Source organism: Nicotiana tabacum, chromosome 23 (assembly GCF_000715075.1).
Source record: "Nicotiana tabacum cultivar K326 chromosome 23, ASM71507v2, whole genome shotgun sequence".
Classification (NCBI taxonomy): domain Eukaryota; kingdom Viridiplantae; phylum Streptophyta; class Magnoliopsida; order Solanales; family Solanaceae; genus Nicotiana; species Nicotiana tabacum.
The window spans coordinates 47,697,011-47,724,279 of record NC_134102.1 but is presented as its reverse complement, the minus strand read 5'-3'; the positions used below and the strand labels follow the sequence as shown (position 1 = coordinate 47,724,279).

Below are 27,269 nucleotides of genomic sequence, written 5' to 3'. Positions count from 1 at the left end.
CCAAACACTACGTAGGCAGAGTGCAGAATAACATAAGTGTATACATGTAGCTCTCAACAAGCCAGGTAACAAGCACAACAGACACAAATTCAGGTAAAATAAATTTTCCGAAAACCAATGACCACTCAATTTTTAGTAATTGGACTGCCTATCTAATATTAGTTTCGTTTCTATTAAGATCTACGAAAAAGAAAAGTGCAACAACTTGCAAAACCTACTTCAAAATCCAAAAATCATTTTGCTGAAGAACTACGTAGGAAGATGTTTAAAATCAGGATTTGCCATACACAAGCATGACGTTTTCAGGAATAATATATGGTGTACCTCATCCACTCAATGATTTATTAATTATTCCAATTATTTCATGTTAAAAACTTTCCAAATTGGGACATCTTACAGTAATTGAAAAACATCTCAATTATAAGAACAGCTCCTTTTTCCTATAGCTGTGATGTTCCACTGAATACATACTACCTCCACCAACACAGGTATTGGGTAATTCTGCCTGTTAAAGCATTAAGTAGATAAGGAAGAATTCACCTAATGTTGCCACATCTAGGATTCGAAGCTTGGTTTCCAACGTTGTTACTTCAGCTCTTCAAAGAGCTTTCAAGCATTCCAACTCAAGTAGTCGATGTTTTTTTAATAAAGTAATCCTTCTTTTGTGAAAACAAAAAACCAAGTAAAATGCATTATTTTACTTCTGCAAGTACATTACATTAGTCAAACTATCTTTTAATCTCTGCAACAAGTTAAACACGGATAAAATGGGACTGAGGGCAACAAAAGAATTTGGACCACAACAAGCTCTTTAAGGAAAGATTTGTCAAGCTACTATGTCATCTGCAGGATGACATTTCTGTGAGGGTCGCTTAGTTGGACACTAAGGTCCAGATACAGATACGGTTGTGGTGTAACAAGATTAAAACTTTCATCTGGAAGCATTTTCCTTTCCAAAAGAAATCTCAGAATCAGAGAAGACTGCAGTCCTCTCAGTAGCATTTGAAGAGTAGTAGGCTGGGCTAGCTAGATAGAATCTAGAGTGAGCAACTTCTTAATTGATGATCTATGCCTGTTTGTTCCCTGACACACCCTGGTGACGGGGAAGCAACAAATAAGAAAATGTGATAATTGACATCATAAAAACCAAGAGAAACTAGTAATAAAACTAAAACAGTATTAATTTATCAAAAATAAATAAAACTACTTTCAATGTCCATATAAAATAATGAGAAAAGTGTTTAAATAATGGAAAAACTGGAATCCTAAACTAGAATTCTTAATCACCAGTGACGAAGAACAGCTAAAATGGAAAGAAAACAAAGCAAGAGAACAGAGATCCTAAAATAACTAGGGAAAAAATATAGTAGAGATCCTAATCTACGCACGATACCAAGATATTAAAAAAGAATACTCCCTCCCCAATTTATGTGGCACCATTTGACTAAGTTACGGAGTTTAAGAAAGAAAGGAAGACTTTTGAAACTTGTGGTCTAAAACAAACCTCAGATATTTGTGTGACTGTAAATCATGTCATTAAGGATTAAATGAGAATTTTAAAATCAAATCGTTTCTAAATATAGAAAGGTGACACTTTTTGGGACAGACTAAAAAGTAAAGTGTTTACTTCCTTACCTCGGGTAGGTTGAAAAAGTGTGCCATAAATTGGGATAGAGGGAGTAATATGTACTGCAATCTGAGCAGTATATGATAAATGGTAATTCCCCAACCCCAGCCCCCTTTTCATCCCCAGTCAGTTAGACAGAGTGGAGAAGATTCCTAATTATCAAATGCTGAAGATTCAGCTGTCATGAGTTACGCCATTCACTTTTGAATCTGAATTTCTAATCTCACTTAAACAGGAACCAGCACAAATAAAACCGTTTTAAGGAGGATTTGAGGCCAGAGATATTAGGAAGAATGAGAGGACTTTTAAGTCAACCATGCCGAATAAACCACCCCACTCGCACCCTTCTCCCCCTTGTAGCATCCTTTTGTATATCATTTGGAAATGGGAAAACATTCTACATCGATTCACATTCCAACTAGACACATTTATGACACCTCCAGTACCAATATGTGTGCATGTATATAATGAACTGGCAGGATGGACTTACAGGTTCTACTTGAATTGATTGCATATTATCAGGTCCAGTACCCTGAATTCGGAATAATGCAATTCCATCCTCTTTATATGTATCATCAGCAAGCTCCTTCTCTACTAGGTGTTTTTTGTATCCTTCACTAAGACCACCCTGGTAATTTTAGTATAAATAAGTTTACAATAAATGTTCAAAATGATTTTAGAAAGGACGAAACAATAGCCTCAGTCAGACACTTTCTGCACTTCCACAAACCTTAAATACAATAAAGCTCTGAAAGATGACAAAGAACTGGACTGGTTCATATCCTTCATAAATGCGAGCCTGGAAGTTTTCCATATTAACCAAAATTCAGCAGCAACTCTAGGTTAATGATCAATATTCAATTTTGAACTATTATCATGCCAGTGAATTACCTGAGTAGCTGAGAACTTCAGTGACTCACTTATCTTGCCTGCTTGAGAAATTGCTGAAACTCTATCTCCCTATGTTCCATAACAAGAAAGCAGCATAAGTAATGCTATCTTCTCTTCTTTTTTTTTTTTGATGAAGTAAAGATTTTTATTAGCATAAGTAATGCTATCTCTAAATGTTTAATAGCCGTTTAGAATTTGTTTTGACACAAGCACAAGGGAACCTTTCAAAACTACACATCCCCACTCTACTTCCTGAAACCAAACCATGTTTCTTATACTATGACTCTGATTTATATGCTTTCTTAGCTTTACATACTCAGTACATTTTCCGTACTGACGCCCCTTTCTTTTGGGCGCCGTGTTCATGCCCACAGGTGCAGATAGACCCGGTGACGTCCCTCCCCAGTAGGGTGTTGTTCATGTTGATAGGTTGTTGCTCTCCACTCCTTCGGAGTAGCTGTTCAGAAGTCAATAGGTACTAAAGCAGATGTCATAAACGTTTTGGGTATGGTGGGGCCCTGTCTCGACCAAGTTGTGTAATATATATATCTATCTTTTTTGGTACTCTTAGAGGCTTGCAGACTAGTGTTAGTGTTTGATTGCATGTAATGGTCGGGTATGGCTATGCTAGTGACAATGATGATGATGTATAAAATGCCAATGTTTCTTTTGCTAATCAGTTATTCACATGTTAATTCTGGTGCTAATACTTGGAGGCCTCAATGGCCCGATTTTGTGAATAAAAAGAAGGTAAGAACAGATGTTGGTTCGCACGGGCCTTCGAGCATCGTGTGCCGGTCGCACCTCCCAAGGTTGGGGTGTGACAGCACCTCACCAATGGGTTATGTCGTTAAGGGCACAGCATCATATATAGAGCTTAAATATAGTTTTTCCATTCTTTTGTCCAAATAATTATATTTGTGTTTAAAGTTACATTTTCTTGCAATGCATTTATGTTTTTATATTTTTCCCCTTGGCTCTTTTCTTTGCCAAGGCCCACGCTTTAATTGCGCTTTGCCTTAACGCTTCAACAGACTTTAGAGCTCTTTTGCAATTTTCACTTTTGACTACTCTGCTTTGAAGTCACTTTCCTCTTTTGTTACTGTTTCTTTGTATCAAACAGTGATGTATTATCCAGGGTTATGTATTTATGATACTCTTTACAGTCATGACACCAGTTACTAAAGGTATTTTGGTTATTTCCGCATTGTTTCAGACTTATTACATATCTTATTTATGATAATACAGTGAAGACTTTATTTATATTGTCTTGTTATGGTTGAATATGAGTGTTGGTTCGCCTAGCGGGTTGGGTTAGGTGCCATTACGATCCTAGTGGCATTCACGTCGTGACACACATAAAATTTTCCGGGAACAGAACAGAGAATGATAATGCTGACGATTTTACCTCAACACTTTGCTTCCCAAACCAGGTGCCAATGAGATGTTCCTCCTTATCTTCTCCAGGGTAAGAATATTGGAATATATAGCAGTCTCCACTATAAAATTTTGATTGATCTGATGCTTGAAGAAGAGTCTTCTGCTGGCCATTCACACGCCACACCTGAACATTGAAACGATGAATCAAATACTTACAGCAATGTAATGTTCCATAGAAGATATTTGTCCAATATATTACTTCACACGCTTCTCGTACTTTGCTTCACAAATAACTTCTACTTTAAAATGGAAATCACCAGAAAATCTTTGTAGATCAATATGGAAATAGACAGAAGTTAGACACCTGTAAATTGCCTGTGCAGTCAATATATGGTTGAGGTTCTTCCTTTGGAGGAGCTGCTTTCATTAGGCCCCTCACATTAAGCCCTTGACGCTTTAGAAGCGCTGGAGAACCACGAGGAAAGGAGAACATCAGTACTATCATCAATAGGAGAAATTGAATGAAGAAACAAAAATATGTTGCTTTTTAGTTCTAGGAATTAGCAGAAATCCACCAGTAAAGTGACTAACCAGCAACTTTGCCTCTACCATCCTCCGTCACTGCCACATTAGTTGATTGAGGCCAAGAGTCGAACTTTGAGCGAAACATGACAGTCTCGAACCCTTCAATTACACGAATTACATGGCACTTTGGTCTATCAAGGCCACAGAGTAATTCCTATAAGGTGATAGTGAAATGAGATAAGGATAGGGTAAATAGAAGTTGAGATACAGATTTAATAATCCAAACCGACAAGTGAAATATTACATCTGCAGCCCCACTTGCAGTTTTCCTATCATCAAGAGAAGTGTTTCTTCCCATCCACACAAAAACTTCTATCCCACAATCAACTATATAGCAACCATTTGTATCTAGCAACTCCCTTGTCAAAGACTCAATCTCAAGAGGTTCTGCTTGCCCTTTCTGAACTCTGTAAAAATAAACAAATACCACCAGAATTGAGATGTAGAGGCTATAAAGGTGATCATAAGAAAAAGGAAAAAAAATTACACTTCTAACATCTTGAAACGTATCTGAACAAGAAATCCTTCTTTAGTGGCAAATGCTTATCAAGTATAAACATTGCACATTTACCTATAATTGTGCAACTTTTGGATAAACATCATTTTGCTTTTTATTTACTCTGGTCTGTTATTAAAGTCTGAAACACTCCAAAAGTACCTGAGCATAGCAGAAATAAACTGGAAAACATGAACTTTATACCTCCAAAATATGAAGGTAATAGAAGATCACTAAACATAAACTTTTAATGCTTGAGTCTTATTTTAGTCCCAAAGGCGAACTTCTGTATGCCTCCTAGGACTAATGTCAGTATTTCTAACAGGGAGTCTCCCTCTCTAGGATTCCAGCAAACAGATTTCAATTCTTTTCTGTTAAAGTAAACATTGTTCATAAGCATCCAGAGGATGCAAGCAAACTATAATGTAAGATTAGCTCCAGTACATATACTTTGAGCATTCAAGTTTCAAATAAGATTCATGGAGCTAACAAAATCAATGATCTGTACGATGCTATTTACATTGTGCAAATTGCACCAGCAAAAAAGGGAAAGTCAAACACCTAGCTTTCAGAGAGTGAATGGGAGTTAAAACTTCATTAAAGCATCTGCAATCTCTTTCTGTCCATACACACCAAAAAAATGCAGGCAGAAACCATTAGCCAGATCTTTTTAATAGGCTTTCTAACTCTCCAAAGTCCCCAGCTTGCGTAAGCATCTCTGGCACTATAGGGCATCATCAAGTGTACCCCAAAAACTCTTAGGAACATGCTCCAAATGTCTTTAGCTTACTTCACAATGGAGGAGGGAGGAGAAGTCCAGTATCTTCAACTTCTTTTTCGACAAACAGATTTGAACTCTTAACCCAAAATTATCAACATTCCAGTGATCATAATGGATTTAGTTTACTGGGTAATGTAGGCCTAGGTTACAGAAAAGAGAAAGGTAAGGCCAAATTCGCTGAGAGAGAGAGAGAGAGAGAGAGAGAGAGAGAGAGAGAGAGAGAGAACAAATACGCTCCTTGTGGCTGGAAAAAAAAAGCCGTTTGAAGTCAGGAGATTGGAACTACCATCACAAATGGTACACATGATTACTGAAAGGAGAGGAAACTAATAGAATTGGTAGAGTCAACTTTCTTAGAGTTTGCAAGCTGCTGAGACTACTTTAGGATAGACATCATTTTGCTGGCGATTCTGCAAAAAAAAAAATGTTGCACTAGAGGTGCTAGTTCCGGGGTAAGAATGTACAATTTTGGACTATTCCTTACACTGCTTGGAACTTAATTTTAGAAGGAATAATTTTAATTTAAAAAAATGGAAGAGTCAATCTCTGGTTAGAGAAATTGACGACAGTAGAGTTAAAAGAAGACTTGAATTATTCCTAACTGTGGAATCTCAGTTAGGCAAATTAGGGACAATAGAATGGCAAGAAAACTTGAATGATTCCATACAGTGGACTGTAGGAACGACGGCAAATTCTCTGTTAAGTCATGCTATTAGTATTGCTGAAGCATGAGAGCAGTGCAGAAGAACACCGGCCATCCAGAATGATTGGAAAACTAAGGCCCCTCCTAATGTGGCCTATTTTGAATGGAGCACAGTGCTCAAAGTTTGATAACATTCGATAATATACAAAGAAGAGGCTTTACTCTTTACAGCAGGGGCTATCTTTGTGAAGAATACACTCAATCAGGCAAACATCTTCCACACTGCAGACAAACATGGAAAACATGGACAATATTTCGGAATTTATATGGAGTCCAGTGGGTGATGCCAGGTGATCTAAAGCATGGCCTCACTAGTGGGCAGGGACAATGGGAAAGAAGTAGAGACAATGCTAGAAGACTATTCCATTATGTGTATCTTGGACGATTTAGATAGAAAAGAAATCATAGATGTTTGAGGGGGAAAAAGAATATAAAGCTTAGACGCCTTCAAAATCTATACTATTGGTGTAGGAAGAATGTGGTAAGTTGGTATAGGGTACAAGTGATAGCATCCTAGGAATCTCAAATCTATTCAAGGACAAGGATGAAGCTTTGGAATCTCAAAGAGGACCTTTAACAAGATCTCAAGCTAAAAAGTTGCAAAACAAGGTCATTGGATTTCAGGAGCGAACAAAGAAGTTGTTAGTTGGGAGGAAGAGCTCAAGGATAAAGGATATGAGTTGTCTAGGTGTTATAATTATTTTATGGCCCAAATTCATGTCCAAGAAGAGGTGGATTAGATCCCAAGAGATATCATCTGAAGAAGGTCCAAATCAGGCCGATGTTGGACCTATTTGGCACCTAAAATGTGTCCAGACTTTCAGCCCAAGAAGTCTAACATAAAGCCACGTTTTTATAACATAAAAAGGACTTACTTGATGTCCAAGAAGGGTACAATAGGCGTGCTAGAAGTTGAGTGCAAGTTGGTGCCAAGTTGCTTGCAAATTGCCTTCAAGATTTCCAAGATCCTATCCAAGATTAGTTTGGGACTTTCAAGATCCTATCTCTGATTGGTTTTAACTTATTTCCATATATTTTGGTACTAGATTTATTGCTTTCCTAGGTAGTTAAGGTTATGTTGACTTGATTTTTGTTTCCTAGTGTTTTTCCTTTTCCTAAGGTAGTTGGACTTGTTGTCCAAAGTAATTAGGACTTTATTTCATTATTTTTTAGCTTTAATTTCGTGACCCCCTCCTACCTATATAAGGGGTGTTTCCTTTGTTTTTAGAAAGATTTTTCTAAAAAATCTCAATAAAAATTGTGAGATTTTTCTTGCACTTTGTGTGTGGCTACTCTTGGATTTATTCTTCAACCTTCAAGACTCAACTTAAGGTGGTAAGATTACACCCTTGTCGAAATCTTAGATCACTTCTAGGTATTCAAGAAAGGTGATAAGTTTAGGCATATTGTTGTTCACAATCTATCTCTTGTTTTTAATTCTCTACCAAAGGCGATTAGTTCTTCGTTAGCTAATTGTTGTTGTTAGGATTCAACTTCAAGAATAGACTTCTTGAATTCAAGAAACGCTTTCTTGGATTCAATCTATCTTTAATTTATGTCTTCTTTTTTGTTTCTCTACTTTCTTTTAGCTTACGCATGTTTCCTGATTTTCTTGTTTTTCTTTAGTCATTCTTGAACCCCTATCGTGTTGTTATCAGCAAGGTTGGACCTTATAATTCTGTACACATATAAAAGAAATCAGGTCCACCGACTTTCATATATTTCCAGGTACTGTATATTACTCCCTCTATTCCATAATAAGTGACTTTTTGGCCTTCTTATTTTTGGTCCAAAATAAGTGTCGTTTTACATAATCGCGAAGGAATTAACTTTATTTTTTCAAAATTTGCCCTTATTTACATATCCCAATATGTCAAGTTAACAATATTTTAATTAAGGGTAATTTAGTCAAAATATTTTTTTTTCTAGGAGCTAGTATTTTCTTAAGGGGTGTGCCGAACGCCAAAAAGTCACTTATTATGGACCGGAGGGAGTAATATTAGTTATTACTTTACTCTAAAAAATAAAAAATAAACTTAAAATTGCCAGGAAACAAGGCAATATGTAATAGACCTTCAGGTCATAGTCCTTATTTTATCTGCAATTTAAAATTGAAGTACTGGAAAATACAACAGATTTTAAAGGGAAAAGGGTATCAGCATATCAGTAAGGTGATGAATCAAGCAGCAACATATATAATAGCATTACCTAAATTGATGTGGAAAGGGGGATCTGAAGATGCAACATCAGATGTAGGAATAACTCACCTATACAATCTAGTAGGAACAGTATCAATGCTTTTAGCCCCATCCCTTGTAGTCTTCCTTGGAAGAGGAGCAAAGCCACCAAAAAAGCCCCAGAATTCTCCGGTCTCAGCGTCAGCCATCAATTTACCATCCTCTACATGTCAATCAGACCACAGTTTAATGCAACAGACACTTCAGCATAATTGCCTTAAGTAACTAAATTACTAACTACTTACCAATTGCAGCGACCTCACATTTGCCGTCGTGGTACGTATCTTTAATGTACTGAACAACTTCAAGTGCTTTCGCCCTTTCTTGAATAGAGGAATTGGAACCATTAAATTGGAAGATTTTTGACTTGGTATCAAGAATGAAGATGTCATCATGATTAAGTGAGGATCGAGCGAAAGGAACCTGTCCCAATAATGTAGAAATTGGTAATGAAAATTTAAGCTTAAAGGTTTTCTCATCATTCATTATCAGAAGCAAAGTAGTTGGGCAGACTTGCCTCCTTCACATGGACAACATGCTTCCCTTGGCATACGTACAAACAGGTCTTATACTCTTCTTCCTCGACATGCTTAAATCCAGATGCAATTCCACCTTTTAGAGGGATTATACATGGTTTGAAATAGGAAAGGAACTTCTCAGTTTCATGGCCCTGCACTTCACGATATTGAACCGCACGCCCACCAAGTGCTGCATCTAATTCAACAGTTTTTATGGCAGCAGCACCAGCTTCATCCTAAATAAAACAGATCCAACTATGAGATTTCATTTTAAAAAACACTGGCTGCATAATCTTCTAACTAGAAACAAACCTGACTAGTATCTTTACCAAGCCAATAATGAATATCATGTCGTAAGGCACCAGCTTTTGATGTGCTGGTCTGAAAAAGAGCAACAAAAAGCCTCAGATTAACAACTAAAGCAATATAAAAGAAAAAATTGTTGGTAAGTTACAGCAGTCTATAACATTTTTTGAAAAGGAAAACTTTCTCAAGGATATCAAGTCTACTGTTTTGCATCTTATTTAGTCCACTAAATGCTGCTTTAATGATTAGATCTAAATATGTCTCTACAAGCAAATGGCAACGGATACTCCCATAAATTCTCTGTTTCCAGACTACATTTGAGAATTTTCTCTAGGCCAAATTGATTTTTTTTTTCTTGTCTTCTTGATTCTTGAATTTTCAGCACTTTCAACCTATACACATAATCCAACTGAAATATAAGATATATGAGGCCTTTTCCAGTATCATCAAAGTTTACCAACAATCACAGTAAGCTCCTACAATCCAAACGAGAGGGAAAGACTAAAGCTCTTATAGCTGACAACTCTGACTTATTAAGCTGCAAAAGTCAGGTCATTACCGTCCCTTCAACCAGTTAAGACCCAAATGATTTCCAATTCATCAAGTGACTCTCATGCTGATCCAACATCATAAATGGCTCCATAATAGCACAATGACAGTTACCCTTTACCATGACATGGAAGCACAAAGCATTCTAGAAATAACGGCTAGATTCCAATTTGAAACTTCAATCAAGCAGTACAATACAACATGCCAGAAATGACTAGCATAAACTGTTTCTTCAAAGGAAGAAACAGATAGCCTAAATAGATTCATTTAGTTAGACTATTCCTCGTCCATAGGATGCAATAAGCATCTTCTATGGATAGGCCAGACTATATTAAGAATGAAATATTCAAAAAAATCTTGCAGGCCAAAGGAATAATTCATTTTGTTTTAACAGTTTAATAACTGCTAGTTTGAGGTATGTTGTATGAGTTAAGATTATACCACGTATATAATAGTAAAACACTATGCAATGACAACCAACGTTTTCCTGTCAGAGTCTAACAGTATGGAAGTAAAACAAATGACATCAGTAAGATCTATAAACAGATGATGAAAGCTAATAGATCAACAAAAATAACATACCTTCAAAACAATATACGAGTCTCCTGTGTAAAATTTACCGTGTGATGACTTTGGAATAGGGACTGGACTTAGCTTTTCAATACGCCAGATCTCTATTCCGCTATTAATGGGGTCAAGGAATTTGAACTTGAACACTTCTTTAGCTAAAACGTTAGCTAATGAAATTAGAAGTTAAATTTGGAAATAAACATACACATCAATTCACGACAATGTTACACTTCTACATGACCTAAAATGAGGATACGCCTTTTGGCCTGCTCCTTGAAAAGCTGGATCCAAATCTCTCATTGAAACAGCCATAGTTGTTCCTTTCTGCTTTCAGTACTTCAACTGAAGAGAAGGGTATGAATAATCAGGGATAATATCAATAGAAAAGGAGAAGTTTCGAAACAAATCCTTCTACTAGGCTCATGGCACAAGAGCCTCATAAACTTCTCAGAAGATAATCCAAAACATAATTATCCAAAAGACGAAAAAAGATGGTAGAGGCAGGTTGCACTACCTAACAAAAGAAGACAAAGATGAAAGATAAGTAACAGCTGCCACAATCCTGTACATTAAGCAGAAAAAGGACAAATTATACAGAAACTCATAGAAGAACAGAAAAAATCCATCGAACATCGAATCAAATGAATGTATGCTTCACCAAGTGATGCAATATCAAGAAGGCCAAGAATCCAAGAAATTAAAGAAGAACCCATTCAAGATTAGGATTTCTTTTCCTTAACGATTAGGATTTCTTAATTCTTGTTTGAGTAGGATTATATTTATAGTTCTAGTCAAACTAGGATTGTTAGTTGGTAGTCTATTCCTACTACAATTTTTTTTCCCATTTTAGTTAGGATAAGTTTTCTCAGTCTTATTCTTATTCTAGTTTAATTAGGATTAGTTTTCCTTAACCTTATCAATCTTACTCATTGTAAGGCCTATTTAAAGGGCTCAATATGCTGAAAATAAACATTAATCACGTTTTTGAAGCAAGAGCTTAGAAAAACTAATCACCAATGTTTATTTTCAGCATATTGAGCCCTTTAAATAGGCCTTACAATGAGTAAGATTGATAAGGTTAAGGAAAACTAATCCTAATTAAACAGATTAAGAAGGAACTTTCTATGGAATGGCAACAGCATCAGTTCAAAAATCCACTTGGTGAAATGGTCCAAGGTCACACTTCCTAAATCACTTGGTGGACTTGGTGTAAAAGATCTAGCCTTGCATAGCAAGGCCATGTTGATGAAATGGCACTGGAGATTCAATCAAGATGATGCTGCTCTGGAAAGAGGTTATCACGGCTAAGTATGGGAGACTTAACCACTGGTGCACCAAACCTGTGAGATCACCCCATGGCACAGGGCTATGTGGAAACACATAAATAGCTTACGGGAAGATTTCTTCAGCAGCACATACTTCCAGGTTGGAGATGGGACCAACATAATGTTTTGGACAGACAAATGGCTAGGGGATACTACACTAAAGGAAGCATTCCCAAATCTGTTGCTTATTGAAGATAACCCAGACTCTCTCATTGCTCACAATAGAGAGGTCAACACATGGAATCCCATTCTTAGAAGGAACTTGCATGACTGGGAGGTAGATGAGTTCATTGACATGATGAAAACACTGGAGAAATGTTCAATCAACTCTCAGCTAAGGGACAAACTGAAATGGGGCAACTCTAAGGATGGCCTTTACACTGTTAAGGCAGGGTATGCTAATCTTTGCTCTAACAATTTGATGATTGATCTTTGGCCCTGGAAGCTAGTTTGGAAAACAAAACTTCCACCTAAAGTAAGCTGCTTCAGCTGGTTGGCTCTAAAGGGTGCCTGCCTCACCCAAGACAACCTAATCAGAAGAAATTTCCAACTAGCAAACAGATGTTTCATGTGTCTGTCAAATTCAGAATCCATTAACCACCTTCTCCTGCACTGTCCGGTGGCCACAGACATCTGGAATTTGTTTCTCAATATTTTTGGATTGAAATGGACTATGCCATCATCTGTCAGAGATGCCTGTGTAAGTTGGAGCTTAAGGAAAGTTGACAAGACCATCAAAAGAATATGGATTATGGTTCCTGCTAGCATTTTTTGGTGTATCTGGACCGAGAGGAATCGTAGATGCTTTGATGGTGTATCAACTTCAATTGGCTACCTGAAGGCTAGATGTTTGGTTAACCTTTTTAGTTGGGCTAATCTCTCTCCTGTAAATAACTCTAACTCTGACGTATTTTTGGATTTTGTCAGCTCTCTAGTTTTGTAGCACTTCAATTGTAAATGAGCTGATAAACTTTGCTTTGTAATCTTTTTGCATCTTCTTGATGCCTTTAATGATATCCTGCTTACTTCATCAAAAAAAAAGTGATTTACTTTTTATTTCATTGTTCTTCCTTTATTCAACACTTCTTGCAATCTTGCGGGATTGAAGAACGTGTGGGTGAGGTTTCTTTTCATCTTACATTCTTCTAACTTGAGTTTGAAGAATGCTTTCGCTAGTTTTGTGAAAAACTTTAGCGGGGTGCTTTTGTTTTCTCTCTTCTTCGTGCTTGAGAGGTGCAAAACCTTGAAAGTACATCAATTTGGTATCAGAGCACAGGTTCCAGGTTCGAATTCTTGACTTGCCATCTTGTTCATCGTGTCACCAAACAAGAATATAGCAAATTCGTGATCCTCTTCAATGGATCTTCAATTAAAAATTCAGATATTAAGAACTATAGCCCTTGAACGAGACAATGAAGAAATTAAAATGCAGCTAGATAGCTTGGCGGAATCAATGAGGCATCTTATTGAATTGGTTGAAGGTTTGGTGCTTCAAAATCAGCTACCAAATCCACCACAACGCCTACAACCTCCACCACCACATAACATACTAGTGCTACCACTTCTATATCCATCAATACAACCGTGTAGAGCAAGATATATTGAGCATGATGAAGAGGTTGAATCAGACCTAGGCATAAGAGTACCAAGGCACCACGCCGAATAGGATAAAATTTTGGATAATCAAGGGAGTAAAGAGGACGAAACTGATGAAGACCATTATCAAAGAGATGAAAAACATGCATTGGATCCAAAACTTGAGTTATTACCACCAAAGTTTTATGGCGATCCATTGGATTATTCAGCCATGCGTGTCGTTGACTTTTCGCCTTTCAGAGATGCTCAACACAATATTGACTTGATTGTTGACTCTATCATCCCAAACAAGTTTGCATATTGCATTAATCCTAAAGTCCATAAAAATATGCATGAACAAGAGGAAGGATTACCTATAAAGGAGTGGATAATGGAGAGTTGGAGTCCATTTATTGGAGAAACAAAATGTCTTAACGTCATAAATATATATATGGCTATCATCAAAGTGACTGTTGGTGTACAAGCGATGCAATTGATGCATTCCCAAGAAGAGCGTCGATCTCGATGCTTAACTCAAAGCTAGACATGGAGTTGGTTAAGTTTACACCAATAACTTCATATCGTAAGTTGAAGTTTGAGAGTCAACATAGAAAGAATACATGGAGAAGGCTTGGTAGAGAGTTGAAACTTAGAAAGTAGGATTTGGTTCGACCACATTCTAAGTTTGCTTACAACGTAAAAAATCTCTATGATAAGTTATCAAAATGTAACTTAAAACCTAGTGGTATTGGGTCCCCATTCTTTATTATAGCAAATCTTGCACCATCTATAGAAGTTGTTAGACTCGAGGACGAGTCTTTTTCAACCCGGGGAGAATGATGCAAGATCAAGAAGGCCAAGAATCCAAGAAATTAAAGAAGTCCAAGAATCCATTCAAGATTAGGATTTCTTTTCCTTAACGATTAGGATTTCTTAATTCTTGTTTTAATAGGATTATATTTATAGTTTAGTGAAACTAGGATTGTTAGTTGGTAGTCCATTCCTACTAGAATTCTTTTTCCCATTTTAGTTAGGATAGGTTTTCTTAGCTTTATTGTTATTCTAGTTTAATTAGGATTAGTTTTCCTTAACCTTATCAATTTTACTCATTGTAAGGCCTATTTAAAGGGCTCAATATGCTGAAAATAAACATTGGTGATTAGTTTTTCTAAGCTCTTGCTTCAAAACGTGATTTACTTTTTATTTCATTGTTCTTCCTTTATTCAACGCTTCTTGCAATCTTGCGGGATTGAAGAACGTGTGGGAGAGGTTTTTTCATCTTACATTCTTCTAAAGTGAGTTTAAGAACGCTTTCGCTAGTTTTGTGAAAAACTTTAGCAGGGTGCTTTTGTTTTTCTCTCTTCTTTGTGCTTGAGAGGTGCAAAACCTTGAAAGTACGTCATGTCTGCAAAACACATATCACCTGGTAGCCTCTCATGACTTCAGATACTGCTCGCATTCCAGATAACACTAAAACGAAAGGAAATGGTGACTCTTCCATGAAAGGAGCTGGTAAAGCAATCTTCGTGCAAGATATATAACACATCATCTAAGAAAGGGACGTGTGGTGGATTCAAATAATCACACTGTCATTTGAATACACCTTTGTAATTGAACACGTGCAAGATATTCTTACTTGAACCCTTTAAATCTTGAAGCCATTTGTTTCATAGTGATATATAAATGTTTTTATAACCTACCAGTTACTAACCAAACCCGATTTCATCGGTTTTAGCTTCATTCTCAAGTAGACTCATCCATTTGGATTTTCAAAAATCATCCTCCACCCTCTCTTCGTCGCCTACAATACTTGTCCCATTTCATGAATGCATTTTTTTTAATTCCATTTTGATCAATAAAGCTTATTAAGCAACTAAAAGAGAAATTAAAAAAGCAATTAAAAGAGAAGGCATCACAACTTACACCACCCCTGCCCCACTCCCCCAATTGCATCCAAAAGAAAACAGTGTTTTTCCTTCATTTCTATTATCGGAGTGGGGGCGGGGAGAGGAATCCAAGGAACAGACAAAAAGGAAGAGAGAATTCTGTGGAGGGGGCAATAAATTTTTGAAGTGGGAGAAAAGAAGCAAAAGGACTCGGAGAGAACAGCGGCAAACTTAAGAAAGGAGAAAATGAAAATAAAAGAAAAAAAGAGAGGGACCAATAATATCATATCAAATCCAAAATCACAACCCCAGGAAAGAGGTGTTGCGTTCCCAATGATCTGGGAATTCAAAATCTAACCAAAACAGAACAAAACAAAACAAAACAAAATAAGACATAATAAACCAAAAAAAACTCAGATTGCACAGTCCACAAAAAAAAAAAGGAGGGTCCGAAAATTGATGCTCCAACATTCGAGCATCAGTTACTAATGCAACTTCCATTCTCAGATCACACAAAAATATCTTCTCAGTTAATAATTCTAAAAGTATTTCGTGACCCAAAACAACGCATAAAAGCGAATTTCAGAAATAACAACAAAAAAAGTAAAATTACCTAGCTTTATCGAGTGAATTGACCCAAATCCACTGCCTTAAGATCAACAGATCCAATCCAACAGCACAATTAAGCAGAAATGCAAAATCTGACAGGAACAAGGGAAAGTGTTTTTGTTTTTCTTTGGAGAGAGAAAGGGAAAGGGGAGGAGAGAGAAAGAGTATTGTTATCACTAGGGGGGTAATATATGTTGGAGTGGGAGAGAGAGAAAGTCGGGGGGTTGGAGGGAATGATTTGTTGCCAGGCGTGCTTGTCACTAACGGCAGAGAAGAAAAGGGAGGTGAAAGGAAAGAGAGAGAAAAAAAGACAGTGAGATGAACTGTAAAGAATAATTAATCAATATTCCGTCCAATATATAACTACAAATTATATATTGTAGTTATTCCGTCCAATATTAATCATTTTCGTTTTCTTTTTTCTTTCTTTTTTCTTTTTTCTCTTTCCTCTCGACTAAGTAGAATTATACAACGTAAATAATGGAGCGAGGTCTTGATTAATGCGAATAAATAGGTAATTTTCCATGAGAACCAAGGTAGTTCCTTAAACATCGGATAGTGTCATAGGGTGTGTTTGGTGTAAAAAAAATATTCTTACTGAATATATTTTTTCTGAAAAATAAATTTCTCTTTTGCTTATTTTTTTATATTTAGTAAGTAAGCAAAAATATTATCCAATAGCATTTATATATAATTTAAATAAATAGTATGGGATAAGATCGGAATGGGGCTTGGGATGGCCGGATGGGGTGGGAGTGCCGCATATCGCTAGGCTCAATGCGGGATTTGTTATGAATCAGGCCCGGCCCAATGTCACACAAGTAGCTATTGGACTGAGAAAAACTATTGGGCCGAAAACAAGCAATAAGGCAAAGTTGATTTGGGATCCAGATTGAGTAGTTGCGCAAAGGTTTTGTTAAAAAGGGATATTGGTCGATTATTTTGGAGATTATGCGTATTGTGAAGAAAAATATTTGTTCCCCTCAACCCATTTCTTTGAGTCTAAGCTTATCATCAACTTCTTCTATCTATCCCTAATTACTTTACTTCCTGCAATTTCTATTGTAATTTTGTTACTAAGTTGTTGCATGTTGATATTTGAGTTGTAATCACATTTCAGTCTTATTAATAGAGTAGAGAGGTTCAGTTACTATTACTCTAGATTTGAGTTCATTACTTTGGTGCTTTCATCCATCGGACTCCAATGACAGCAGTGGTACTAGATCGATTTAACGGCATCGGCAACCTAGAGAGCTGGATTTTTCAAGCTGAGCGGTACTTCACCCACCTTGACTTCTCCGAGAAGGACTGGCTACCTCTTCCTTCCTTCTACTTTGATGATGAAGCTCTTGCTTGGTTCACTTGGTTGTTTCGGAACAATCAATTTTTCAATTGGACGCATTTCAAAGAGAAATTTGCTCAGCATTTTCGACAGTAAAACGACACATGTCCGGTGAGGCGTCTCGTTGATTCCTCACATGTTAGTTTTAACTCCATTAATACTGGCCCTATAGTTTCACAATCAGCTATGGTGTCTCCCTTTCCTGCTCCAAGCCTTTTTCCGAAGTCATTAGCATTTGAATCGGCCTATGATACAGGAAACTCGAATGCGGAACATATGTTTGATAAATTGCCAGTGAAGTATGAAACTGTAGATTCCTCGACATTGATTACCGACAGTAATACTTAGATTGAAAATCCTAAAGATATAGAAGCACCTCCAATAGGGAATGAAAAATCAGTAGAGGTAGTGGAATTGGTACAGGAACCTTCTATCATTATTGAAGATATGGTGTTTAACGAAATTTCACACGCCGCAGTGAGCTCCAGCTTATTCATGATCTTAATGTTATTGTCCATGAGGGAGACAACTCTGTTACTACAGTATCCAAGGTGTACGATGATAGCTTCTGTGCAAATGCCAGCTTGAAAACCAAGGTACCTAATGCGGTGTTAGATGATACAAATGACTCTGATGTTGAGGAGGAGGAAAATTCACAAGATACTACTGTACCTCGGGTGTTTGACAAAGCTCCTCAACGAGATACATCTGGTTTTATGGTTCCTCTTGCTAATCAAGGAATTGTGATGTCGAATGCGAGTATGCGATTTGCTGCAATAGACTTTTCACTTGATGGTACCCTATGGTTACACACAGTTCCATATTTGTGTACTTCCCTTGAAGAAATTGGTGGGGCTAATCAAAATATGGTGTCACTTTACCTTGACTTTTTCTTACACACTTGCAATTGGTTTGCTACTGGGCGGCGTGATCCGCATGAAGTTGTTTCACTATTATTGACAGCTAAACGAAACAAGGATTGTCATCTGTATTCAGAGCATAGCAAGGATGCAAGAGATAATAGAATATTGATTTCTAGTTATATGGTCAAGTGGTTCGACACAGGGCAGGAACTTAACATTGCTTCAGGTTGTGCATCTCTTCCTCATATTCCTTTAAGTGATGTATCAGGTACCCATACTCTGTTTGAAGAAACAAAAAAAGATGGGGTTGTTTATTTGCAAAGTTGTTTTATAGGGAGCAGTTATATGGAGTTGAATTTGGTGTTGAGGCCTTCAATGCCATGTATCTTCATGAATGTTTCTGGTATAAATTTTTTATGGAGTATGAGCATGACCTTCCAGTAAAAGTACTTCATTCTGATGATGACAAGGTGAAAATCTCGAATTTTCTCGTGTTAGCAAAGTTTATGCGTGATATTTTGGAGCATACACTGGGAAACCAATTGATGGATGTGTGAAGGCAACACAACTGGATGATTCTGAGTTCTCCTGCTTATTTTGTGTGCAATATACTCACAAAGACTCTAGTAAGCCTTTCGCCAAATAACAATTCTGCTTGGAGCATGAATCTGCAACCTTATTCTTGTTCCTCAGCAAGTTTCATTATTTATCTCACCTTTTCAACTCTTCTGTTTGATCCTGGTATACATGACATTCCTCTACCCTATGGCGCCAACGAGATTATGTTTACAGATAGTAGTTTTCCTTCTACTTATATTTTAATAGTTGCATTATGGGGTGAACAAGTTTGTGGCCTTGGGCTGAAATATGTAAGTACTGATGCATATGATCATTTTAGTAGTTCTCTATAGGTTCTCTTAGCACTTAATCTTGTTAGTCTAGTACGACATATAGGGATAGTGCAGTGGAATGCGCTACTTGAAGACATGGATCCAAATTGTGCTGACATTATTCAGCTTGAGAAAGCTAGGCAGTGGAGGGGTCTTGAGCTTATCCCTTCAACGAATTTTACATCAGTATTGGTGGTGGCAGTAGTTAGATCAATATTGACAATCACATACAGTGAGGGGCATCTCAATACAAGATACTATGAAGGAGACAAGTACATTGACATGGCAGAGAGATTAAGTCAAGCACGTGATTCAGAAGCTTTAAAAGTTGGTCTTGCCACATGGAGAGTCAATGCTCAGTTGTTAACTGGAACCCTAGCAAACTTTCAATTGTACGCTGATTTATTAAAGCCTCATGCGAATTGTACAGCAAATATTCGTGTTGCTAGGGGAAGTGCTTGTGCTCGCCTCTATAATTATGCATGTATCCGCAAGCTATGTAACAACCAAGAAATTGTTCTCTTGGGGGACATGGCACATATCAGTGGCTTGATATTGCTATTGGGGTCATATATTCTCCTTTCAAATACGCAACTATTTTTACATGTGCTACACCGTCTATGGGTGCTAACATTTACACTCCATTTGTGTCGGAAAAGATCTTATTTGTCTGGGAGGGGTTTGATAATAAGCAGAACATATTTATTGTTGTTTCCATATTGGTCATTGTTGCAAGAAGTATACTGGATCACATGCGATTCTTTGGCAACTTCGGACATTGTGGTTGGGTTGCAATTGGTGGGGGCATGCTTCTAACACTATTCTTGACTCGAACCTTGAGGACAAGGTTCTCGTTGAGGACCGGAGTATTTTTATGAATCAGGTCCGACCCAATGTCACACAAGTAGCTATTGGGCTGAGAGAAGCTATTGGGCCGAAAACAAGCAATAGGGCCAAGTTGATTTGGGATCGAGGTTGAGTAGTTGCGGAAAGGTTTTGTTAAAAAGGGATGGTGGTCGGTTATTTTGGAGATTATGCGTATTGTGAAGAAAAATGTTTGTTCCCCTCAACCCATTTCTCTGAGTCTAAGCTTCTCATCCCTTTATTCTATCTATTCCTAGTTACTTTACTTCCTGCAATTTCTGTTGTAATTCTGCAACTAAGTTGTTGCATGTTGATATTTGAGTTGTAATTACATTTCAGTCTTATTAATAAAGTAGAAAGGTTCAGTTACTATTACTCTATATTTGAGTTCATTATAGGATTTCTGTTGAATAGATCTTTTGGGAAGCTTTTGGACCTAGCGAAAAAGGTGGGGTGGGGTGAGGAGTGCTGGTGATAGTGGTGGTGGGGGTGGGATGAGGGGGTAAGAGCATGGATGGGATTGGCAGTGGGGTGGGATGGGCGTAAGGGTTTGGGGTTTGTTAGGAAGTAGGGTTTAGGGGTGGGTGGGAAGGAGACACTTATAAAACTTATTTTTCTTACTCCTACGAGGGAAGTCATTTTTCTAATTTTTAAGGAACTTGTTTTTTCTAGAGAAATATTTTCTAAAATATTTTGGCCAAGTAAACATGGACAATTGAAGAGTTCCTCCCCATACCAAACATACTTATAGTAACTATGCATATTATTATAATTTAAAAATATTTTGATAATAGATTGAACAAAATGACCAAATTTTCCCCTTTTAGCTAGAAAAATAAAATAAAGGCAAATTAAATTCTCTTTTTTCACATATTTTCTGATTTGATCACTCAAAACAAATTGTAAAGATGTTATGCTTGAAAAATAATAAAACTCATTTTATTGAATTTGAATCAAAATAAAATTAGCGAAAATAAGTTTATATGTTCATCGTTGCACTAGCCATCAGTTTCTCCATTACGAGGACAATTATTTCTTTTGCTTGGTTTCTCATCAGTATATTCCAGACGTACTATAAAGATGGAAGGGTGTAGATAATCAACTTTCAAAGATAATAGAATATCGTGTACTTCTTAAGGTTGAGGGATTGTACGTGTAATAACTCAATCATTCGTATTAAATATTTGTGTGTCGTTGTACGATTTGAGATTTTTTACAACTTCATATGATACTTTCATCCACTTATATATATATATATATATATATATATATATATATATATATATATATATATATATATATATATATATATATATTTGGTTGGGACCTGAGGGGCCGGGGGTATTCCGGCATCTTGAGATGCATAATTACAGTTGTAGATTTTCTAGTTTTGGTTTTGTCACGATCCAAAATCCAACTAGTCGTGATGGCACCTAACTCAACCCGTTAGGTAAGCCAATTTAACAATAATCCAATTTTAAATGAGATCTACTGAGAAAATAATTATAATATACTCGAACTCTTTTACAAAGAATCCCCAAGGACTGGTAGTACAAATCATGAGCTTCTAAGATTTAGAGTTTACAAAGCTAGTATGAAATAAACCAAACCAAGGAGTCGTGATGTAATGATCCGATAGGTCATTATGAGTACTAGCATTTATTTCCGTGTTTTGAGACTTTTATTAGCTTCATTTGATATTTCTTGATTTACGTGCTTGGTCTGTGTCATTTTTCGAAAAGTTTTTATGTAAAAATTTGAAGAAAATGGGACTTGAGTTGACCACGGTCAACATTCTTGGTAAACGATTTCGGATCGGTATTTTGACGATTCCGGTAGGTTCATATGATATATTTGGACTTGTACGCACGTTTGGTTGGGGTTCGGGGTGACCCGAGCGCGTTTCGGCGCATTATGTGAAAGATTGTGAAAAATGAGTTTTCAAGTTGAAATCTTGAGTTTTGATGATCGATTTTTGTGATTTGATGTTATTTTGATGATTTGAGGTAGCGAGCAAGTTTATATGATGTTATTATACTTGTGTGCATGTTCGGTTTGGAGCCCGAGGGGCTCGGCTGGGTTTCAGACCATTTTTGAACTTGTTGAAACTGCTGGTTTTGCTTCTGGTGTCAAGTGCTTCGCGATCGCGAAGGGGAAAATTTGGGCTGGGGCTGGTTGCTCTTCACGAACGCGAGAGGGAGGTCACGAAAGCGAAGCATTGGGGAGATTACCCTTCACGAATGTGACTGACCACACGCGAACGCGTTGCTTTGGGGAGTGGCTGGGGAAGGCAGGATGGTCTTCATCGCGAATGCGGACCAGGGGACGCGAACACGAAGGCTGGCTGGGGAATAAGCCTTCGCGAACGTGATGTGCACTTCACGAACCCGTAGGCCTTTGGGCCAGTGCTCATCGCGAACGCGCCAGGTGCTTCGTGAACGTGAAGAACACCTGACGCCCAGCTATTTAAAAGCTAAAAGTCGGAATTTATGCATTCAACACCATTTTTGAAAGCTAGAGCTCGGACTAGAGAGGATTTTGAGGAGATTTTCATCTCAGCTTCATTGCTTAGTAAAATTTAACTAGTTTTGATGTATTTCCATAATCACCCATTGATTTTTAACCTTAATCTATGAATTTCATAGTAGAAATTAGGGATTTTAGGTAGAAATTAGGGATTTTGAGATTTAGACCTCTAATTAAGGTCGAATTTCGAAATAAATCATATAACCGGGCTCGAAGGTGAATGGGTAATCAGGTTTTGGTCCAAATCTCGGGTTTTGACCAAGCGCGCCAGGGGTTGACTTTTGTTGACTTTTTCTAATTTCATTAAAGATTGAATCTTTTTCACTCATGGGTAGTTTTAAAACATGGTCATATTGAGTTTAAGTAATCAATTGCAACTTTAGGCTTTTTAGATTTTAACCCATTTTAAAATTAACTTAATTGGACTTAGTTAATCTTAATTAGATGATATAAATATAACCATCAAATATATTATTAATTACTGTAATTAATTAATTCTTTATTGTACCACTTCATTTATTGAGTTGTGAAACTAATTTTGGTTAATTAAGTAAATAAGGCAATATAATTAAAATTTAAAGACTAATTTATTAAATTAATTGTAAAGTTTGTTTATTAAAATATAAAAGTTATTTTAATAGTTCAAAATAATTAGAGTAATATAATTTATAAAGATTTAATACCGAATTGCTATTATTTATAAATAGTATATTATTTATATTTTAGAAAAATATGTGTTATTGATTTAAAAATATTTTACCACATTTATTGCTAATCAATAAGCATAAATAATTTAATTTTAAAAAGAGAGGGTCAAAATTGGTCGTCAACAGCTGCCCTCTTTGACCAAAAACGACGAAAGAGTTTGAGGGCAAAGAAATTGATTTAAAGATCAATTTTGTCCCGACTCTAGGCATGTATTGCAGAGATGGCATATGGGATTGGGAAAGATCATGAGTTGTGAGATTAGGGGCTGAATTCTAGCTTTAAATCGTCTACATACCTCGGGCTTAATGAGAATCAGGCCTCATGTAGTTATGGAGTGATGATTTGGAGAGAGTGGGGCTTGCAGGAATTTCTCTAGTATCGTATTATGACGATACTGCAAGATGGAAGGATTTTGTAACCCAAATGACTTCATGGATTGTAGCTTGATTATGAGATTTGAAAGACTTGACGATTTTGGAGTCCTTCTGATCGGATTGAGTTGGAGTTTGGATCCTTGGCTCGCTTATGAGTTTGTTGTCCCCCATTGCGGTGTAACTTGGTTTGCTGCTTAGAAGAAGTTCCACATTGTAGTGTTTGAACCTGCAAAAAGAAGATCTGCACATACCCATATATCGTAATGCAAATATGTTAAGATATGATGTAAATATACAAGAATGATGATTCCTGGTTGCCGGCTAGCTGTTATTTGGGATCTTGGGATGATAGGATGTCTGAATCTAAAGTCTCAGAGCTCTGGAACATTATTTGAGACGCCGGGGATGGGCCTTTGAATCTGACTTGATTGTTAGCCGGGCTATACCATTCCGCAACTGTCAGAGCATTTAAATCTCCACGCGATGGGAGTATCCCCATGCAATGGGAGTAGTTGACTTTTAATTTAAAATCTTCGCACGATGGGAGTATCTCCACGCGATGGGAGTAGTTGACTTTGAATCTAAAATCTCCGCACGATGGGAGTATCTCCACGCGATGGGAGTAGTTGACTTTGAATGTAAAATCTCCGCACGATGGGAGTATCTCCACGCGATGGGAGTAGTTGAATTTGAATGTTAAATGTTCGCAAGCTGCATAAATAAAATGTCAAAACATTCAAGATAAATCAAGAAAATAAATGAGCATGCCCAAGAGATACTCTTGACTACAGAACTAATTAGCGGCCGTCGATCGGCGGAACGTGCAACGAAATTGAACGGTCTGTCCTTAGATTGGCGAAGTTGGCGACGAGTTTTGTAACTATCTACTTGGAATCTCCGATGTGGCAGAGTGACGGTGCAATCTATACAAAGTGCTTCAATTGCTGGAGTGATGAGGCGATATTTACAAAGTTCTCCGATTGGCGAAGTGGGGGTTTGTGATAAGTGGAGATTCTGACTGCTTATTAGCGCCTTTTAGCTTCTGTTTTAGTCCAAAAGCATTGAATTGTGTTCCCGAAACTAATGAAATTGGGCAAAATTGCAGAAATGATGGAAATTGGTCTCCCGAGATAAAATTCGACTAAAAAAGGAGTAGTCTGAAACACAAGGCAATAAAGGGCACAGAAGCATAAATGTGCGGTCCGCAGAAGAAATTGCGGACCACAGAAGTCCATATGCGGCCGCAAGCAAGAGGAAGAATTTGGCAGAAATGTGCGCAAAGTGCGGACCGCACATAAATTGTGGGGCTGCAAAGCTAGGCTAAGAGTTGAAGATTAGAGAGTATGCAAAAGGACCAAGTCCAGGAGTCTCTGTGAATTGCGGACCGCACAAGAATTGTGCGGCCGCAGAAGAGTGGCCTTGCAACCGCAGTCCTAATTGTGCGGACAACAGAAGATTGCCTCACGGCCGCAAGTTCAGATTTGTGCGGCCGCAGAACTCTAGTTCCTGCCAGATGAAGAAATTTGTGGACCGCACATGGAATTGTGCGATCACAGAACCTCCCGAGGGGAAGTTTTGTCCGAGATTTCCAGCCTTGTATAAATAGACGAGTTTCATAAAATTAGGTCAAGTTTGAACATCTGAAATTGCTATAGCCATTTTTCTTTACTACTTTAGGAAGTTTTACATTGCTTTGGTGTATTTACATTAGATTTAATCATTTTAAGCTTCCATTATGAGTTTAATTAATTTTTCTTTCTTATTTTCTTCAAATCCCATTATGAGTAGCTAGACCTTTACTAGGGTTGTGACCCAACCCTAGTGTGTAAACCTTATGGGTATCTAATTTAGTGCTTGTTTATGATTGAGTGTTGATTATTTAGCTTAGTTCATGCTTTAATTATAGAATTAATGGTTGCAAACATTAGTTCATGCCTATTTGACTTAGTCTCTACTTGAGAAAGATGGACCTAGTCTAGGATAACTTGGCTAACAAGGAATTGGGTCAATTGACAGATTGATTAACCCAATTAAAGGGTTCAACCTAGAGATAGTAATAACCCGACTTGAGCTCTTATCAACTATTTTGGGTGATACTCATTTGGTCTTGAGAAAACCAAATTGGGCAAGACCACTCTCTGACCGAGAGGTATTGAGTGGGTAATGTAGAGTTGAGAGCTATAATACACCCCAATCAACAAAACAAGCATTAACGTTTTTATCCCATTAGGCAAACACCTAGGTTACGGTCACAGCCCTAGGCATTTTACCCATTTGGAAAAACCCTAAAAACAATTATCTCCAGTCTATTTTATTTATCTTGCAATCATTATATTAACAATAGAAATAGAAAACAAATCCTTGTTGTGGAAGTGCAATCTAGATAATCCAATTGTTCAACTGAAATATATACCCATAACTCCCATCCTAGCTCCCAGTGGATTCGACCCTGACTCCTAGTTGGGTAATTATTATTGCATACGACCATTTCATATCTCTATTGAGGTGTGCTTTGGACGTGATTAATTTTTGGCGTCGTTGCCGGGGAGTTAAAAACGGTGTTAGCTATATATTTGGGTGTGTTTTTGGAATATCTTCTTTTCCTTCCGTGTTACTAACTTATTTGAGAAATCGTAGGTACAACCCTGGCGAACAATGAGATCCGAAATTTGCCTTTAGGGGATGTAGATGTCGAGGAAGACCAAGTTGATGAGGTTCCTCTTGAACCTTAAGTCAATAGAAGAGGCCGAATGCCTCATGATAATGTCCCCCCTCCACCTCCACCTCCACCACGAGCGGCTCCACACCGGGTGTTTCCTAATGAAGGATATGCTAGTGCAATAGTCCCTCCCCGTATTAGGGCGGGCAACTTTCAAATCACCAATGTGATGCTCACTTTGCTAGAGCAACAAGGTTTCTGCACCGGTGCTCCAAGTCAAAATGTATACAAACATTTGAAGGGGTTTATGGACACTTGTTGGGGGAGCAAACAAACAAATGTCTCCGAGGATGCATTGAGGCTAAGGCTTTTCCCCTTATCTCTACGAGGAAAAGCTTTAGATTGATTGGAATGTTTGCTGAACCATTCCATTCACACTTGTGATGAGTTGGCGGAAAAGTTTATTTCTAAGTTCTTCTCTCCGGGGCACATGGCTACACTTCGGGATGAGATTTTGGCATTCAAGCAAGAGCCGAATGAACCACTACACGAGATATGAGAACGTTATAGAACAATGGTTAAGAAATATCCGAACAACGATATGACGGAGAATATGATTCAACAAACTTTCTATCGTGGGATTAACACAACCAACCAATGTGTAGTGAATCAAATTGCCGGTGGAAACTTCATGACTATGCTTTATGCGGAGGAGTGTGAGATTTTAGATGAAAGGGCAGAAACATCATCGGCGTGGCAATCCCGGGCTAATGTTCCACAAGGTGATCCGAACGTGATCCACCTTCACAAAGAGTTGCATGACCAGGGGCAAGCCATTGCTGAATTGACTACCACCATGAATCAATTAGCAAAGGCTCAACTTCAACAAGTGCAAAATCCTAAGCAAGTCAATGCCATGGAAGGAGTGAACATGATGGTGAACAAAAGGACCAAGGGTCCATAAGTGCAACATCGAGTGGAGAATTATGTGCAAGAAGATAGTGG

The 27,269-nt window shown here is 37.5% G+C and overlaps 1 protein-coding gene across 3 annotated transcripts in view; it reads right to left on the bottom strand.

Annotated features, from left to right (window-relative positions):
* LOC107771362 (villin-4) overlaps positions 1–16,388 on the bottom strand; it is a 39,946-nt gene extending 23,558 nt beyond the window's left edge. Inside the window, exons 1-15 of one of the 3 annotated variants that reach the window (XM_016590712.2) lie at positions 16,043–16,388; positions 11,158–11,205; positions 10,900–10,985; positions 10,656–10,755; positions 9,531–9,599; positions 9,218–9,454; positions 8,946–9,123; positions 8,731–8,863; positions 4,728–4,890; positions 4,490–4,637; positions 4,263–4,363; positions 3,927–4,082; positions 2,519–2,587; positions 2,358–2,426; positions 2,118–2,255 (exon numbers count right to left, since the gene is read on the bottom strand). In XM_016590712.2, coding sequence (XP_016446198.1) covers positions 2,118–2,255; positions 2,358–2,426; positions 2,519–2,587; positions 3,927–4,082; positions 4,263–4,363; positions 4,490–4,637; positions 4,728–4,890; positions 8,731–8,863; positions 8,946–9,123; positions 9,218–9,454; positions 9,531–9,599; positions 10,656–10,755; positions 10,900–10,955 — 1,617 coding nt within the window. In that variant the 5' untranslated portion in view covers positions 10,956–10,985; positions 11,158–11,205; positions 16,043–16,388. Of the gene's footprint in view, positions 1–2,117; positions 2,256–2,357; positions 2,427–2,518; positions 2,588–3,926; positions 4,083–4,262; positions 4,364–4,489; positions 4,638–4,727; positions 4,891–8,730; positions 8,864–8,945; positions 9,124–9,217; positions 9,455–9,530; positions 9,600–10,655; positions 10,756–10,899; positions 11,206–16,042 lie in introns of all 3 variants that reach the window. The other 2 variants (XM_016590711.2, XM_075246910.1) reach the window with 2 other exon arrangements.
* Between the last annotated feature and the right edge of the window lie 10,881 nt (positions 16,389–27,269).